The sequence below is a fragment of the Papilio machaon genome, chromosome 3, assembly GCF_912999745.1.
Source record: "Papilio machaon chromosome 3, ilPapMach1.1, whole genome shotgun sequence".
NCBI lineage: Eukaryota > Metazoa > Arthropoda > Insecta > Lepidoptera > Papilionidae > Papilio > Papilio machaon.
Window position 1 is genome coordinate 7446982 of NC_059988.1, and position 13429 is coordinate 7460410.

A 13429-nucleotide genomic window follows, 5' to 3' on the forward strand; every position below is an offset into this window, starting at 1 on the left:
GAATATTTATAATCTATAGCACTAGAGTAAATCTAGAGAGGGCGGCTAATTCTCCACTGTCTAGATAAGTTATTTTGTATGAAATCATTAATATAAATAAGTTGTTCATTTTATATAACGCATTATGAATGTGATGTTCGCGATTGTCGATTGAAATTTTTGAATTATTGTATATTTTTACTTTTTAAACTCTACACTTACAATTTATTACATTTATAAATACATTTTTGAATCTAAACATTGGTTTTATTATATACTAACTGTCGCCCGCGACTCCTTCCGCACGGAATTAAAAAAGTCTTTATAAGTAGCCTATGTGTTCTTCCAGACTATGTTTCATCAAGATCCATTCAGCCGTTCCGAAGATACTTTCAAACAAACATCTATCCATCCATCTAAACATTCGCATTTATAATATTAGTAAGATTTTACAATCCAACAGACCTATTTTTTGGTGTGCGCTTTGTTTTTAAAGCTATCATCGAAAATTCACTTTATTGTGTATTCTCTACTATTAAAACTAGAGGTCGATTTTATTTTCATTTAAAATTGCTTTATCCTTCTCCACATTAACTGTGACAAGATTCACTTTCATATGTTCATGTGTTTTCCTTCAAAATGAGTACAAAGTATCGCTTCATTTAATAATATCTATATTATAATATTTCTAAAAATAAAACCTAGTTTATTTGTTTATTCAGTCATTATATTATTCAATCTATGCTGTGTTAAAAAGGCGATATCGAGCATTGCCTCTGGATCTAACAGTTCCTTTGCATTCTCATACTTAAGACTTTCTTCATATGCCATTAGAATACTTGTGTCATCCAACATCATCTTTGATGCCACCAATGCGGCAATACAGTTCTTCACTCTTGCCATAATCTCCCTGACAGAGATACTTACAGGCTGAAACAATAAAAACTATGATAGTATTTTCGCTGGCGAGAACAAAAAAATTATGTCTAATCAAATGTTAAAAACCAAAGCCCCTTTTCAAAATAAGATTTTGTTGACAGATATAATATGTTATAAAACATTACAAAATATATATGAAAAAGCCAAAATTTTGTCTACATTTTTTATGAATGTAATATATTTTTTTATAAACATTGTTCAAGTATTTTGGAAAGTATTACCTCTAGTTTAGCTTTCTCAACATTTTCAAAATCATCATCTTCTGTGGTTTCTTTCTCACGTGGAGATATCCATATGTAGCCGTTGTTACCAATAATTATTGAAATACCAAGAATATTGTGAAAGTGATTTTTCCTTCTTTTAATCAAAGATGGAAATACTTTTACTAGTGTACCTTGAACTAACTGGAATAGAAAATTATGCTCTGTATGATACATTTTAATATACAAGTCGAGATTTAGTTTGACTCAATCTAATTAACAGTTTGATTGCCACATGATACTATGTATTAATGTAGAAAAAATTTTTTATTATTGTTTTTGAATAATTTTATTATTCTTTTTAAGTTTTACATCATTTATTCTACTACTAATTTATTACTATTTACCTTCCCATACTTTAGACTTCTAGTGTGCAGAGAGAGTGAGCCATCAGAAAACACACTCTGTACTTCAGCACTAATAAGGTCACCTTCCTGCAATACCTTTCTCATGGACTGTTCGTCTTCAACAGATCTGCGACGCTATTTAAAATAGAAATAAATCAAAATAATTATTTGTGGAAATAAGAAAAAATATTTAATAATGTTATTCATACAAGCTGGCCAAGATCTTATTAAGCCTTTAGTCATTAATGCAATACAAACAATATTTGAAACAATGAAACTTACCAATTCCCCTCCAGGAAGATTGACCGAAGATAACTGAAGAATTGAGTCTAAACGTGAATTAGTATCCACTTTCCAGCGTCGCTGCTGCACTTCCAAGACGCGACCAACAACAACATCACCAATTTCCCCCACATATCGACTTTTTAATGGTCTAATGCATATCAATTTGTTAACTTTTTGCATAACCCCAGCCACTGACGACTTTAAGTTGTCATCTTCTGTATAAGTTCCATGTCCCCTGTAAAATAAATTGTAAGTTGCATCAATAAAGCAATAAAGTTTTACCTTTTATGTTAGGTTTTATAAAATTATTGGTTCTTACCGCATAAAGTCCTGCATACCAGATATAATTTCCCCCGGCGTGTAAAAGCGAGGCAATTCATTACTAGTAGCAACACAATGGTTTACTCGTTCTGATGCTAATCTTATAGAAACGTGGCTCGTCATATTGTTTTTTTTTTAATATAATTGCAATAACAACTTTTCTTTGCTACCTCTGTGGAATCAAAACTGTTAAATTAATAACAAAACCACTATTTTGAACCAAAATAATGAAGCATTGACAAATTGACATTGACATTTGCATTTGACATATGTCTTCCTCTTTTTTTTTAATTTTATGACCTGGTAACATAGACCTTTAGGTTATTATGTCTTTCTATTTAAGCACAATATTAATTTACACTGTGCAAGAGATTATTTTTTTTACGCAAACGAACACCTACTCTTTGTAGTCAAAAGTAAATGTCAATTTGGCAAATGTTGACAAATATTTAACTGAGTTACGGAGTTTCCATTTGAATTTTCTTATTTTTCGTATGATCATGTCTTAAATAGAATAATTTAAACGAATTTAATAGCTTACAGTAATTTTTGTGGAATGAAGCGGAAGTACATTTAAAACGATTAATTTAAATATTGTCAATTGCCTAAGAGCAAACGTAAACATGTCTGCTGCAAATTTAGCGCCCATAACTGCAACAGACAGTCTTTCGCAGGCCCTTAAAGCTAATATTATACCTAATCAGGAATACCTGTTACAGGTAATGGTATTATAATAATTATCATGCGATTAGATAGTTTTCATTTGCATAAATTAAAAGATGGTATACCCAACAGGGTTCTGTACTAGATTCAGCAGTAGAAGTTCTTCTACATCGTCTTCGCGGGCTCTGTGACAACGTAGATGCGGGAACAGAAACTTTCGATGATCAGGAAGTTTGTTTTAGTTTACGAGACCCAAACCAACAGGTAATGAATGGGTTACCTACCAATATAAATATAAACTGAAATTCACTCGTTTTTGTAATGTTTGCAACATTTTTTAGGCGGCACCCCTTATGTTGCGCGTTAGAAAAGCGCTCGATGCGAGAGACATGCCTTTTCAACTCAGGTACATTGGTCAACCAGATCTAGGAGACAAGAGCAGGCCAACTGTTGTTCGCTCAAGTCTTGACATTGCCTGTAGTGGTATGCTAATTGAATTTCTCAATGAACTGGGATGTAGGATAGAGTTTGAATATAGTGTTAAAGGTGAGATCCTTATTAAAACTTTTTTAATGTGTAAAATAAGACAAGAATGTGTGTGTCTATAATATAAATAAAACAATAAGGATAGATTAAAAAAAAATCCCTGATAAAATATTTAATTTTTGTGTTATCAAAATTTCAGGTTACATGTTTAGAAAAGGTCGCATGAAGATTACAGTGTCAAAGGTGTTCAAAATATCACAAAGCTCAATGTCTCCAGAGCCAATCTCACAAAGTTACTTAGTTGAATTATCTGTAAGTATAATTTTTGTCATCATCATCAGCTCACTATATGTCCCCACTGAGAGGCTTGGAGCCTACCCCAAGTTAGGGGTAACTAGGCCATAGTCAACCACGCTGGCCAAGTGCGGGTTGGTTGACATCACACATATCATTGAATTTCTTCTCAGATATGTGCAGGTTGCATCACAATGATTTCCCTCACCGTAAGAACGTCGGATAAATGTACATATGTAAATCGAAAAACACATTGGTACATGGCGGGATTCAAACCCTGGACCTGCCGATTGCAAGTCAAGTGTTTAACCCCTGACCCACCGATGCTCATAATTTTTGTACTTTAATGTAAAGCCAGAATATGTTTCAAACCCAAAGTCAAAATAACACAAACTCCAAATAAAATAATAATATCTTCGCATTCTCTGGACATCTTAGTTAAGTTTTTTTATAAAGCTTATTCAAAATATTTGTAATATATTTCAGGTATTGGCCCCACAAGGTCAAGATGCGATTGGTGAGGATATGCGAGCATTTGCAGACCAGTTAAGACCACTAGTTCAACTCGATAAGATAGACTACAAACGTCTCGGCCATATGTCCGTCACCTAGCAGATGTTCCTGCTGTAGGCTGTCAATACCTTAGTAAACATTAACCGTGAATTTCAAATGTTGTGACACTTGTGTATGACATTAGAAACTCAGTAAAACATTATTTTTTAAATAATACAGCCTGAACAGTGTTAAGTGCAGAAAAGTGATGAAAAACCGACTTTAACTACTACAGTTATCAATATAAATCCTAGAATCAATTTTAAAACTATTGTTTGAGTTGTTATATCTTTAATTTCTCATTGTCGAAAAACCTTTTCATATGTACATTTTACTATGTAATAAAACAATATTTTTTTCATATTTTTTTTACATTATTCAAAGGGAATGCTATAGATAATATTCTATGAGTTAAAATAAAATAGTATGAGATTTAGCAAATTAGTCAACAAAATCTGGGTTCTTCTTTGAACCCTTTATGATAAAATGGTCCTCTCCGTAGTCTTTGTCTTCATTCTTGAAACCATGAACATAAGCAAAGTTCCCGAAGTACAGGCATTTGTTGTAATTCATAGTTATAAATTCTGCAATCGATTAATTTTGATTAAAGCGTAAATGTAATAAAAATAACTGTTGCATTAAACTGGCGGAGGAGGGGACGCATAGGAAGGGGAAATATCCTCTTCCTGTGCGTCCCCTTCTCCGTTGATTTAAGGTAGGCAACGCATCTGCATTTGGCATTGGCGAATTCAGGTGACCGTTTGCTCGTTTGCGCCACCTTTTCATATTAAAAAAAACTACTCTTGATTATCACTTCATCATCAAACTTTATTATATATTATTTCGTATGTTTCATAATTCACTGATACGTATTTTTATACAACCTAAATGTTAAAACAGAAGTATTTTATTGCTCTCCCACATGTGGGTAGTTTAAAAACCGTCGCCCGATCGGCGCAGTTTCGTGCGGGAAGGGCAGTCGGTCGCGGTTGCTTGCTTTTACCTTACCTTTTAGATGATTTTGGATTAGTTTAAGGTAGCTTTGATTTATTCAACAGAAACAATTTAAGTTAACAATTTTAAAATGGATTAAAAGCGCTAACGAGTATCAAGGTATCAAAGGTCGCGCATAAATTGATTTTGACTTGAGTGACCAAGAATCTGTGTAGTAAGTGGTGAAGGAGACATTGAGGTGGTAAGTCATTTTCATGGATTATGCTATATATGCCGTCGGCTTCCAAAATCGTAACACGTTTTTTGGAAACATAATGCCGTCATACCATCTTTAATCTGAGTAAGTCTGCATACGACGCTCGTATATTTATCTATTTTATGATAATAATTAACCTGTGCCCTCGAAGCAATTATAGAGATCCATTATGCAGTGATTGTCGAAGATGTATGTAGTGTTGTCTTGCATATTAAATCCGCAAGTTTTCTGGTAATATGTAGGACACAATCCGCATCTGAAAATAACAAAATAAAATTTATAAATTTACAATTTACATTTTAAGTTATAGTTTATAATACTAGTTTATCTCATTAGCCTCCTGTGAGTCGGGAAAATACAATTTCAAGCACAACATACAAATTAATATTTACATGTTTACCTATGACCATCGGGAGCCGGATTTTTCTTGTATACTAGTGGCCTGTCGTACTCATAAATGCACAGAGCGCAAGTCGCTGCAAAGAAAATGTGCTCCATGTGAGATACGGTTTTTTTGTCGAAATACACACCAGGGTCTTTACTTTATCCGCTAATCTATAGATACTGGTGGTATCCTCGAAAACTTGTACAGTATTAATTCCATTACTAACTTCGCCACGTACAGTTTACGTTATATTACAGTTACGTTTTATTTCTACATACCTAGAGTCAGTAAAATAACTATAGACGCTTTCATTTCACGAGGCTAGTCATATGCTAAAGCACAATCCGATAATAATTTTTAATAACTTTTCTTATCATTTAATTGAATTGATTTACAGTATAATAATAATTTCAAATTTAATAGAAAATGGAAAGGCTCAAACAATTTAAGCTAAAGGCCATGATATTGATAAAAAAAATACTATATCCTCAAAATGTTAAACGTAGTACAAGTGGCATAGGATGGGAGAGATTGATCTCAAAAAAGGGATGATCGATGAAGCCAAGGGAATAAAAAGAAAACTTTGCTTTGGTCGGTTGAGTCAAGAATGAAGTCTAACTTTTTGGACAAAAATTAAAAATAAAGAATTAACTAATCGTTTGTCATTCAATATCTGGACAAAGGAGAGTAGTGATATTTTCTCGGCTTCTCAGCAATAATCATACCAATATTATAAATGTGAAAGTTTGAATGGATGGATGGATGTTTGACAAAAGGTACATATCTCCAGAACGGCTCAACGGCTCTCGATAAAATTTGACATGGATGTAGAACGTAGACGGGAAGAACACATAAGCTATTAATTAATTATTTTTTTTTTTAAATCCGAGCGGTCGGAGTCGAGGGCGCAACTAGATTGTTAACTATAACTAAAATTGTTTGCTAAGTCTCAGGAGAAATCAAACAAGACATTACACATCTAACAATAGTTCCTGGTTATAAATTTCGAATGAAGTAACAAAGTAATCTAAAATTCCGGTAATGCGCAAGAAAAAGCGACAGCTTAGCAGAAGAATGGCGACGTGACAAGCATCAGGCATCGCGGTGACTCATCGCGGTTCCTTCTGTTTTCAACGCGTTTTGTATTATTATATAGCTTGCGATAATTATTTTAATGAGTACACAATCCGCAACCGCGACCCTGTCTTGATAACCTTATATACGAAGTCCTTTTATCGTGAATTTAGTAACGTACTTATTTTATTATGAATAAAGAGCTCAGTGCAGTAATATTATGTAGGATTACATTGAACTAATAATCTAAAGGAAATAGCTACATATAGATAGACTTGTTCAAATATATATGTGTAATAAGCATCAATCAAACATAATTAAAGTAGATATGTATGTAGTACTAGCAATCTCTTTTAGCTTTTGAATTACCTGTAGATAAATTTAACTTACTAATAATCCGTTCGTCACGAGCATTCAGTAAGTGACAAATATAATAAATTAACACATACTTAGGGGCTTACGGCTGAGTGTAAACGTAGGCATTGGGCGCAATATATCATTGTTTATTGTGGTAAGGCATCATGATTCACTGTGCGTACACATGGAGCGCGGCCGCGGCGCGTAGGCCGCTAGTGGCGTGGGTCGGCGCTGCGATAGTTGAATAAAGCCTCTAGCACACGAACGCATCTTTTAATAAATGTTTATATTATCTGTGCAAAATATAAGATGAAATAACTTTTTATATGAAATGTAAGAATAAATTCGTTTTTTCAAAACTATAGAAATGGAAATGTAATTTTTTTGCAATTTAAATACAGCTAACAAACTTTAAAGAGCGCTGCTCGCATGCACATCCAGATTATTATTAAGACCTTTTACTTCAAAGGCATTCTTTATCTTATACTTATATTTCAGTGAATCTGTTATTTTTTATTGCCATATAACAATTAGAACGTTCCATGTGATTAAATTTTCCACCATCTGTATATGACTTTAGACCATGTTGGTGCGGAGTGCGGGTCGCGGGGCGGGCCGGCGGCGGTAGACTCAGCGGCGCTGCGTGGCCGCGCCCGCTCACCTTGACGCTCACATAGCTAACAAAACCCTCAAATCAAACCTAATGAACTATCTTAACCCCTCCTCCTACCTGTACAGATTGGTACATATTAGGATATTTATCTTAGGGAACGAAATATTTTTGGTTTATAAAATGTTAACACATTGATGGACAGTAACGTCTGTGGGCGTTCCTATAGTAAAAAATGATACGACAGAACGCCTTTAGTCGTAATAGTTTATACTCGTGTCACGGCAGTACGGCTGAGGGCGTTTGATTTTCAATACTTTTACAAGGAAGAGAATGTTGTAGTGTCACCGCAAAAGTAATGCGGCTTTCCTACTGTCATCGTACATAGTTCTACAACACGTCAAGGGACACACACATTGACAGAATTCCGGTACCCCTCCCCCCGTACAGTACGCCCGTGGGCGTCATGTTTTCATACATTTAGTCACGTAGTGCGCGTCGGCGGTGGGCTTCGTGTCACCTCATATTTTCGCGCGCAAATAACGGCTCGAGTGGTAAGTTATTGACGTATTTTTGTGTTTTTGTTTATCGAAATATTCAAATTCAATTTTGTATAAGGTAATTGTGCTTCTAAAATTAGTGGTTGTTTGTATTGAATGCAGTTTTTTGGTATTGAATTAATAATGAATTTATCTACAGATGGCGCCTGGAGATCCGTACGAAAGGGAACAAAAACGGCTGTTAGAATTGTTCAATGAAGCTGAAACTCCGGAATCTAGTGAAGAAAAGAGAAGTGAAGAAGAAGAAGTACGCCCATAGACGTAAGCCTATAGGCGTACTGTCACTAAACAACATTTTACATGCAACCGCATTGACACTACGCCCATAGGCAATGTATGAGATTAAGTAGTGTCATTTGGGAAGTAATTCTTAACATGTACTGTCCGCCAACGTGTTAAAAATAGTTTTCCCGTGACCGTCGATTCATGGGAGGAACAGAGGCACAGAATGGAGAAAACCAAAATTTCTCGTCACTGGCAGTTGTGGTGTCGCGACCACCATTCAAATTTCAGCGGCCTGACTTGCTTTTTGACTTTCAAAAAATACCGTAAAATGAAGCGAAATTTCTTCAACTATGTTCATTTTTAAAACCCTGTACTTAACTCAAAACTAAAGAGATGGACCAAATAAAGAACAACTAAAGTATTTTTTTAATGTGAACTGTCTGTCACCTTTATAACGAGCATATAAATGTAAAATTATATGAACCTAAAATATTGGATTGCTTTTTCCCCAATGTACCGTTTTTTTGCTTTAATTATCCGACGTATCAGCAACTCAATCCGGTTACTTATTTTAATACCCGTTCGCGCATAGTTCCATACAACTAAGTAAATGAGATTAAACTGATATCCGCTCTAATTCTGTTTAAAATCCGTTTGAAATATTAAGGCTATGTAATAAATTATAACCATATTCAATAATATTATTGATACGAAAGACTCGATCCTTGACTTTGGTGGTTAATTGATCTATATTATTTCACCATTAGACGAAACCAAAAAAAAAAAAACAGCAACTCTCACATCTGTAAACGATTAGATCAATAAACAAATAGGGTACTTATGTTCACTCGGTAACAGTTCCACCATTACTATTTTCGTCAGTAATCTATATTCTCAATGCACCTATGTACATATGTGTCGAGAAAATGATTTATTTTTGCTATTAAGATAATCTATGTAATGTTGCTAGTGTACAAAAAGATTATTAACGAGCGAGTCGAAGGCTATGTGGCTCAAATTACGTCGCCCCCTCGGCCGCCCCACCGCAACGCAGTCGAACAACCAGCTACTGTCATTCGAATGAATAAACATCAATGCAAGTATATTGTCACCATTTTTTTTAAATGTAAGCGTGTAACCTGTAAGTGGTGGTAGTTATTTTTCTTATCTTATTACAGACTAGCACATGCCCGCAACTTCATCCGCGCAGAATTAAAAAAAAATCTAGCCGATCTAAAAAAATATTGCCTATAACACTCGGGGGTAGTGTAGCTTCCCAACAGCGGAAGACTTTTTTTTAAATCGGTTCAGTAGTTTCGGAGCGTATTCAATGCAAACAAACAATAAAATCTTTCCTCTTTATAATATTAGTATAGTGACACAAGGATCACCTTCCTACATTGCTCTCTGCAAGACTCATCTCTCAAGGATAATTAATATAACTCCAGTAAATCTCAAAATATTTTTATACATCATATTATTATTAACTTAAAATTTGTATTTTTATAAAAATTAACTAACCCTGCTGCCCACGTGTGTGTCGCTTAAATTGCAATTCGTTATGATCGTGACTTCGGATTATGCAAAATAAGCAAATTAGGTTCAAGGATTTCTTAATCAAATGCACAATATGACAAATCACCTTTATACTGTAGCACTAAGTCAAAATGTAGTATTGTACCATCAACATACTAAATGACTATGACCTTTTTGATCCATCTATTTATTTATATATTACGTTTTACGTGTAGCGGCAAAAGGCATGATTATATTTTAATTTATTGAAAAATAATATAGGTATGAATTTGTTCATTAATAATACGTTGTGGCAGAATATCGATATCCTTTTGTGGTTATGATCATGTTTAGAGGTGACCTCTGTCAACTTCTTATAAACTTTGTCGGTAGGTATCTATAATATCGTAAGTAATTTACTAAATGGCAAAACTAATTGTGTCGACGTTCGAAAGCGCGTCGTAGCTGGCGAGCTGATTCTTTAAATATCTATTAGTTATTCAGGAGAAACCTAGGCTCGTTGGTAATTTATTCAGTGAATTAAACGCGTGTCCGTATAAATACGAAGTACCTCGTTCGCCATTGCACACCACGGCGTAAAACGCGTTCACCGATAAACTATCTATCTACACACACAAGCATGTAACAGATCTAATGCAGTATAAATACAGAGTAGATAAATAACAAAGTACATCGCATGTGTAGTCTACGATCATATTGTGTTTGTTTCCTTTGTTTCTATCGATTAATCATAAACCACATGATCGGGTTAGATTTTCTATTCATAATGTTTTCCCTAAGATTTGTAGTGTGAGTTCCTTCCATATTTAGTAATGCAAATATTAGAATTGTAATAGATAAATATTCTGTTTTTCGTTAAATTACAAAATATTCCTTGCTATTTAATACACAAAGCATTATATGTTAAATTGTACGTTTACATTTTCTTTTTTATTATTCACACTAGCTGTCGCCCGCGACAACCGCCAACCCTCGTCCGCGCGGAATTAACTATGTTCTACATCAAAAATGCCAAAATGCCAAATTACAGCGAGATCCTGAGATGGATCTTTCCATCCATCCATCCAAACAATCGCTTTTATAATATTACTACCTGTATCCCGCAACTTCGGCCGCGCGGAATTAAAAAATAACTTAATAAATAGCTTATGTGTTCTTCCAGACTATGTTCTACATCTGTGCCAAATTTTATCAAGACCCCTTTAGCCGTTCCGGAGATGATAACTTCAAACAAACATCCATCTATCAATCCATCTACCTGTAAACTTTCATTCATCATTCATGTTATTAATAAGATAAATAAGATTATCCTTATTTTTTTACTTCCAGGCAAATTGGGACGCTACTAGTATTGTAATTGTTTAATATTACCAATAAAATCCGTGTTATACTTTCGTGCAAAGACTAGGTCATGAAAATGTTTTACATGTATTAAGTAATAAGTCCAGTAAAACTTTTTTTGTTCAACAAAGGGAACATAATGAAACTCTTGAAATAGTGATACACTGTCGGCGGCGGTCGGCGCATCCACTCTCGATGCTCACAAATTGTTCATGTGTGCGTCTCTATATCAGTGGTTTCATTTTCTGAGAAACGGCGCGGACGCATCGGTGCGCGGGCGTAGGGGCGCGGCTCGGCGTCAAGCCCGTAATATAATCTGGCGGGTGGACGAGGTGAGGCGCAGAGGGCAGGGGGGTCCGGGCGCCGGCTTTGCCAGACCAGACATCTTGTCGCTGCCTTAGCTGCATCGTTATTTTATATTAAACTTCCAATAACATCAATATCGCGAACTAAATACAACAATTAGCCAACACACATTAACATATTAGCCAAAGATATACATTTCAATATTTTTCTTTGCGTTATTACACAAGTTATACGGTGCTTGAGTTCACAGTTCACACTTAACAATATTATGCGAAAAATAAAAGCAATTCGTCAATTCTAAAAGCTTATTTCATTGATCTTTGCTCGTGAGGTGAGAATACGTTTTTGTATTGGTCTTTGGGTATTATCGTTCTTTTGGCTTCTGTTCGTTATCTGCAATAAATGTGATGATCTACAAATGTTCTTAAAGCTTGAAACTTAATATATAACATTAATTTTTCCTTCTTAAATAGAAATTCACATTAAATATTATTATTTTATTACCCACAAGCTTATATCTATACACCAATCCCCAGAATATCCATCTTGCAATGTTATAACGTTTTTCCTATTAATGTCAGCTTCAATCAATCACGAATATCAAGGAAGTTTATTTTACGTCGATACTTAAATAATATTATGTAGGTAGTTTATAACTACTACTTATAGAGCAGGTATAGAAAACCAATGGTACGCGACACAATGTTTTGGGCACTTCGCTGATCACAAAATTCATAGTGCAATACAAAAAGTTTGAAGTAGCTATAATATGTGGAGTAAACACGAGTGATTCTTATTCTACGAAAATGTTCACAATAATCACAAAGCCAAAATTGTTTCATGGTAGGTCTATGACCTCATTAAACAATTATTTAGAAAAACGGCACGTTGATACGTAAAGGTACGCCGTTAGGCCAACCCTGTTTTAAGGCGTCAACTAGCAAATCAACAATAATGTTCTTTTTTTAATTTTGCACCATTTTAAATTCTTTACCGTATCAATGTCAAAAGCATCTAGTCATTCCACTTTTACTGATATATACATATAAGTATGTATATGATTGTTACAATAATGAGCAACAATTCCATTATTGGATAAATCCTGCATATTTCCAATATGACTATGTATCTTGACTCACTCTTTGTTCAAAAGTGGGTCATCTACTTGACGTTGCAACTATTGATAAAAGCATATTGGTGTGGAAAATGTAGTACTAAGTTTATCAAATAAATATCATACGATCTCTCATTATTTTGTTGTTATTGCTTAATACGACCTCTTTTAATTTCTAAACGCGTATCTTAAAAGAAGGATTAGAGGTACTTTGTGCGTTGCAGCATATTGTCATTGTTCAAAGCTATCAGATAATAAAGGTATTTGGGGCTTATCATGGCTTAGCGGAGCGCTGAGGATGATCTGTGTTACGCCGTCATTATTTACGACATTCGGTGCTCTCGGCTCTCGGGTGGTCCGACACTGGGGTGGCCAATCGTCAATTTATCAATAAACCAAATTTTTAAGAACTCGACCTTGCACAATACGAACGTAATTTGATATGTGATAATCCCATCTGCATTAAAATTACTTGACCTTATAAGTATGTTATTTGTACAATAATTTTATTGTGTTCATAAACGTAAGTAATGTAAGAAAGCACTGAATTTCTTTGTATTACAAGAAAAAGATATAGATATGTAT

The 13429-nt window shown here is 34.4% G+C and overlaps 3 protein-coding genes across 3 annotated transcripts; 1 reads left to right on the forward strand and 2 right to left on the reverse strand.

Annotated features, from left to right (window-relative positions):
* Window positions 1-687: 687 nt before the first annotated feature.
* On the reverse strand, window positions 688-2358 carry LOC106719611 (exosome complex component RRP4). Its single transcript, XM_014513985.2, has 5 exons — window positions 2130-2358; window positions 1808-2045; window positions 1526-1660; window positions 1140-1322; window positions 688-909 (listed from the first exon to the last, which is right to left on the reverse strand). The coding sequence occupies exons 1-5, from the start codon at window positions 2252-2254 to the stop codon at window positions 694-696; spliced, it is 897 nt and encodes a 298-aa protein (XP_014369471.1). The 5' UTR covers window positions 2255-2358; the 3' UTR covers window positions 688-693.
* A 203-nt stretch (window positions 2359-2561) lies between these two features.
* Window positions 2562-4406, forward strand: LOC106719615 (mediator of RNA polymerase II transcription subunit 18). The gene is made up of 5 exons (XM_014513990.2): window positions 2562-2850; window positions 2927-3058; window positions 3136-3340; window positions 3480-3592; window positions 4061-4406. Exons 1-5 carry the CDS (start codon window positions 2755-2757, stop codon window positions 4184-4186), a joined length of 672 nt encoding a protein of 223 aa, XP_014369476.1. The 5' UTR covers window positions 2562-2754; the 3' UTR covers window positions 4187-4406.
* A 161-nt stretch (window positions 4407-4567) lies between these two features.
* Window positions 4568-6053, reverse strand: LOC106719567. The gene is made up of 4 exons (XM_045686644.1): window positions 6000-6053; window positions 5737-5812; window positions 5474-5592; window positions 4568-4710 (listed from the first exon to the last, which is right to left on the reverse strand). Exons 1-4 carry the CDS (start codon window positions 6031-6033, stop codon window positions 4568-4570), a joined length of 372 nt encoding a protein of 123 aa, XP_045542600.1. The 5' UTR covers window positions 6034-6053.
* Window positions 6054-13429: the final 7376 nt, after the last annotated feature.

Excerpts from the sequence above, each read along its gene's own strand:
- LOC106719615 (XM_014513990.2), top strand. The coding sequence starts at position 2,755 with ATGTCTGCTGCAAATTTAGCGCCCATAACTGCAACAGACAGTCTTTCG. Across the intron at positions 3,341-3,479 it reads GTTTGAATATAGTGTTAAAG|GTTACATGTTTAGAAAAGGT; the intron begins GTGAGATCCTTA and ends TCAAAATTTCAG. Across the intron at positions 3,593-4,060 it reads GTTACTTAGTTGAATTATCT|GTATTGGCCCCACAAGGTCA; the intron begins GTAAGTATAATT and ends AATATATTTCAG.
- LOC106719567 (XM_045686644.1), bottom strand. The coding sequence starts at position 6,033 with ATGAAAGCGTCTATAGTTATTTTACTGACTCTAG. Across the intron at positions 5,813-5,999 it reads AGTTATTTTACTGACTCTAG|CGACTTGCGCTCTGTGCATT; the intron begins GTATGTAGAAAT and ends TTTTCTTTGCAG. Across the intron at positions 5,593-5,736 it reads CCGGCTCCCGATGGTCATAG|ATGCGGATTGTGTCCTACAT; the intron begins GTAAACATGTAA and ends TGTTATTTTCAG.
- LOC106719611 (XM_014513985.2), bottom strand. The coding sequence starts at position 2,254 with ATGACGAGCCACGTTTCTATAAGATTAGCATCAGAACGAGTAAACCAT. Across the intron at positions 1,661-1,807 it reads ATCTTCCTGGAGGGGAATTG|CGTCGCAGATCTGTTGAAGA; the intron begins GTAAGTTTCATT and ends TATTTTAAATAG. Across the intron at positions 910-1,139 it reads TTGAGAAAGCTAAACTAGAG|CCTGTAAGTATCTCTGTCAG; the intron begins GTAATACTTTCC and ends TTATTGTTTCAG.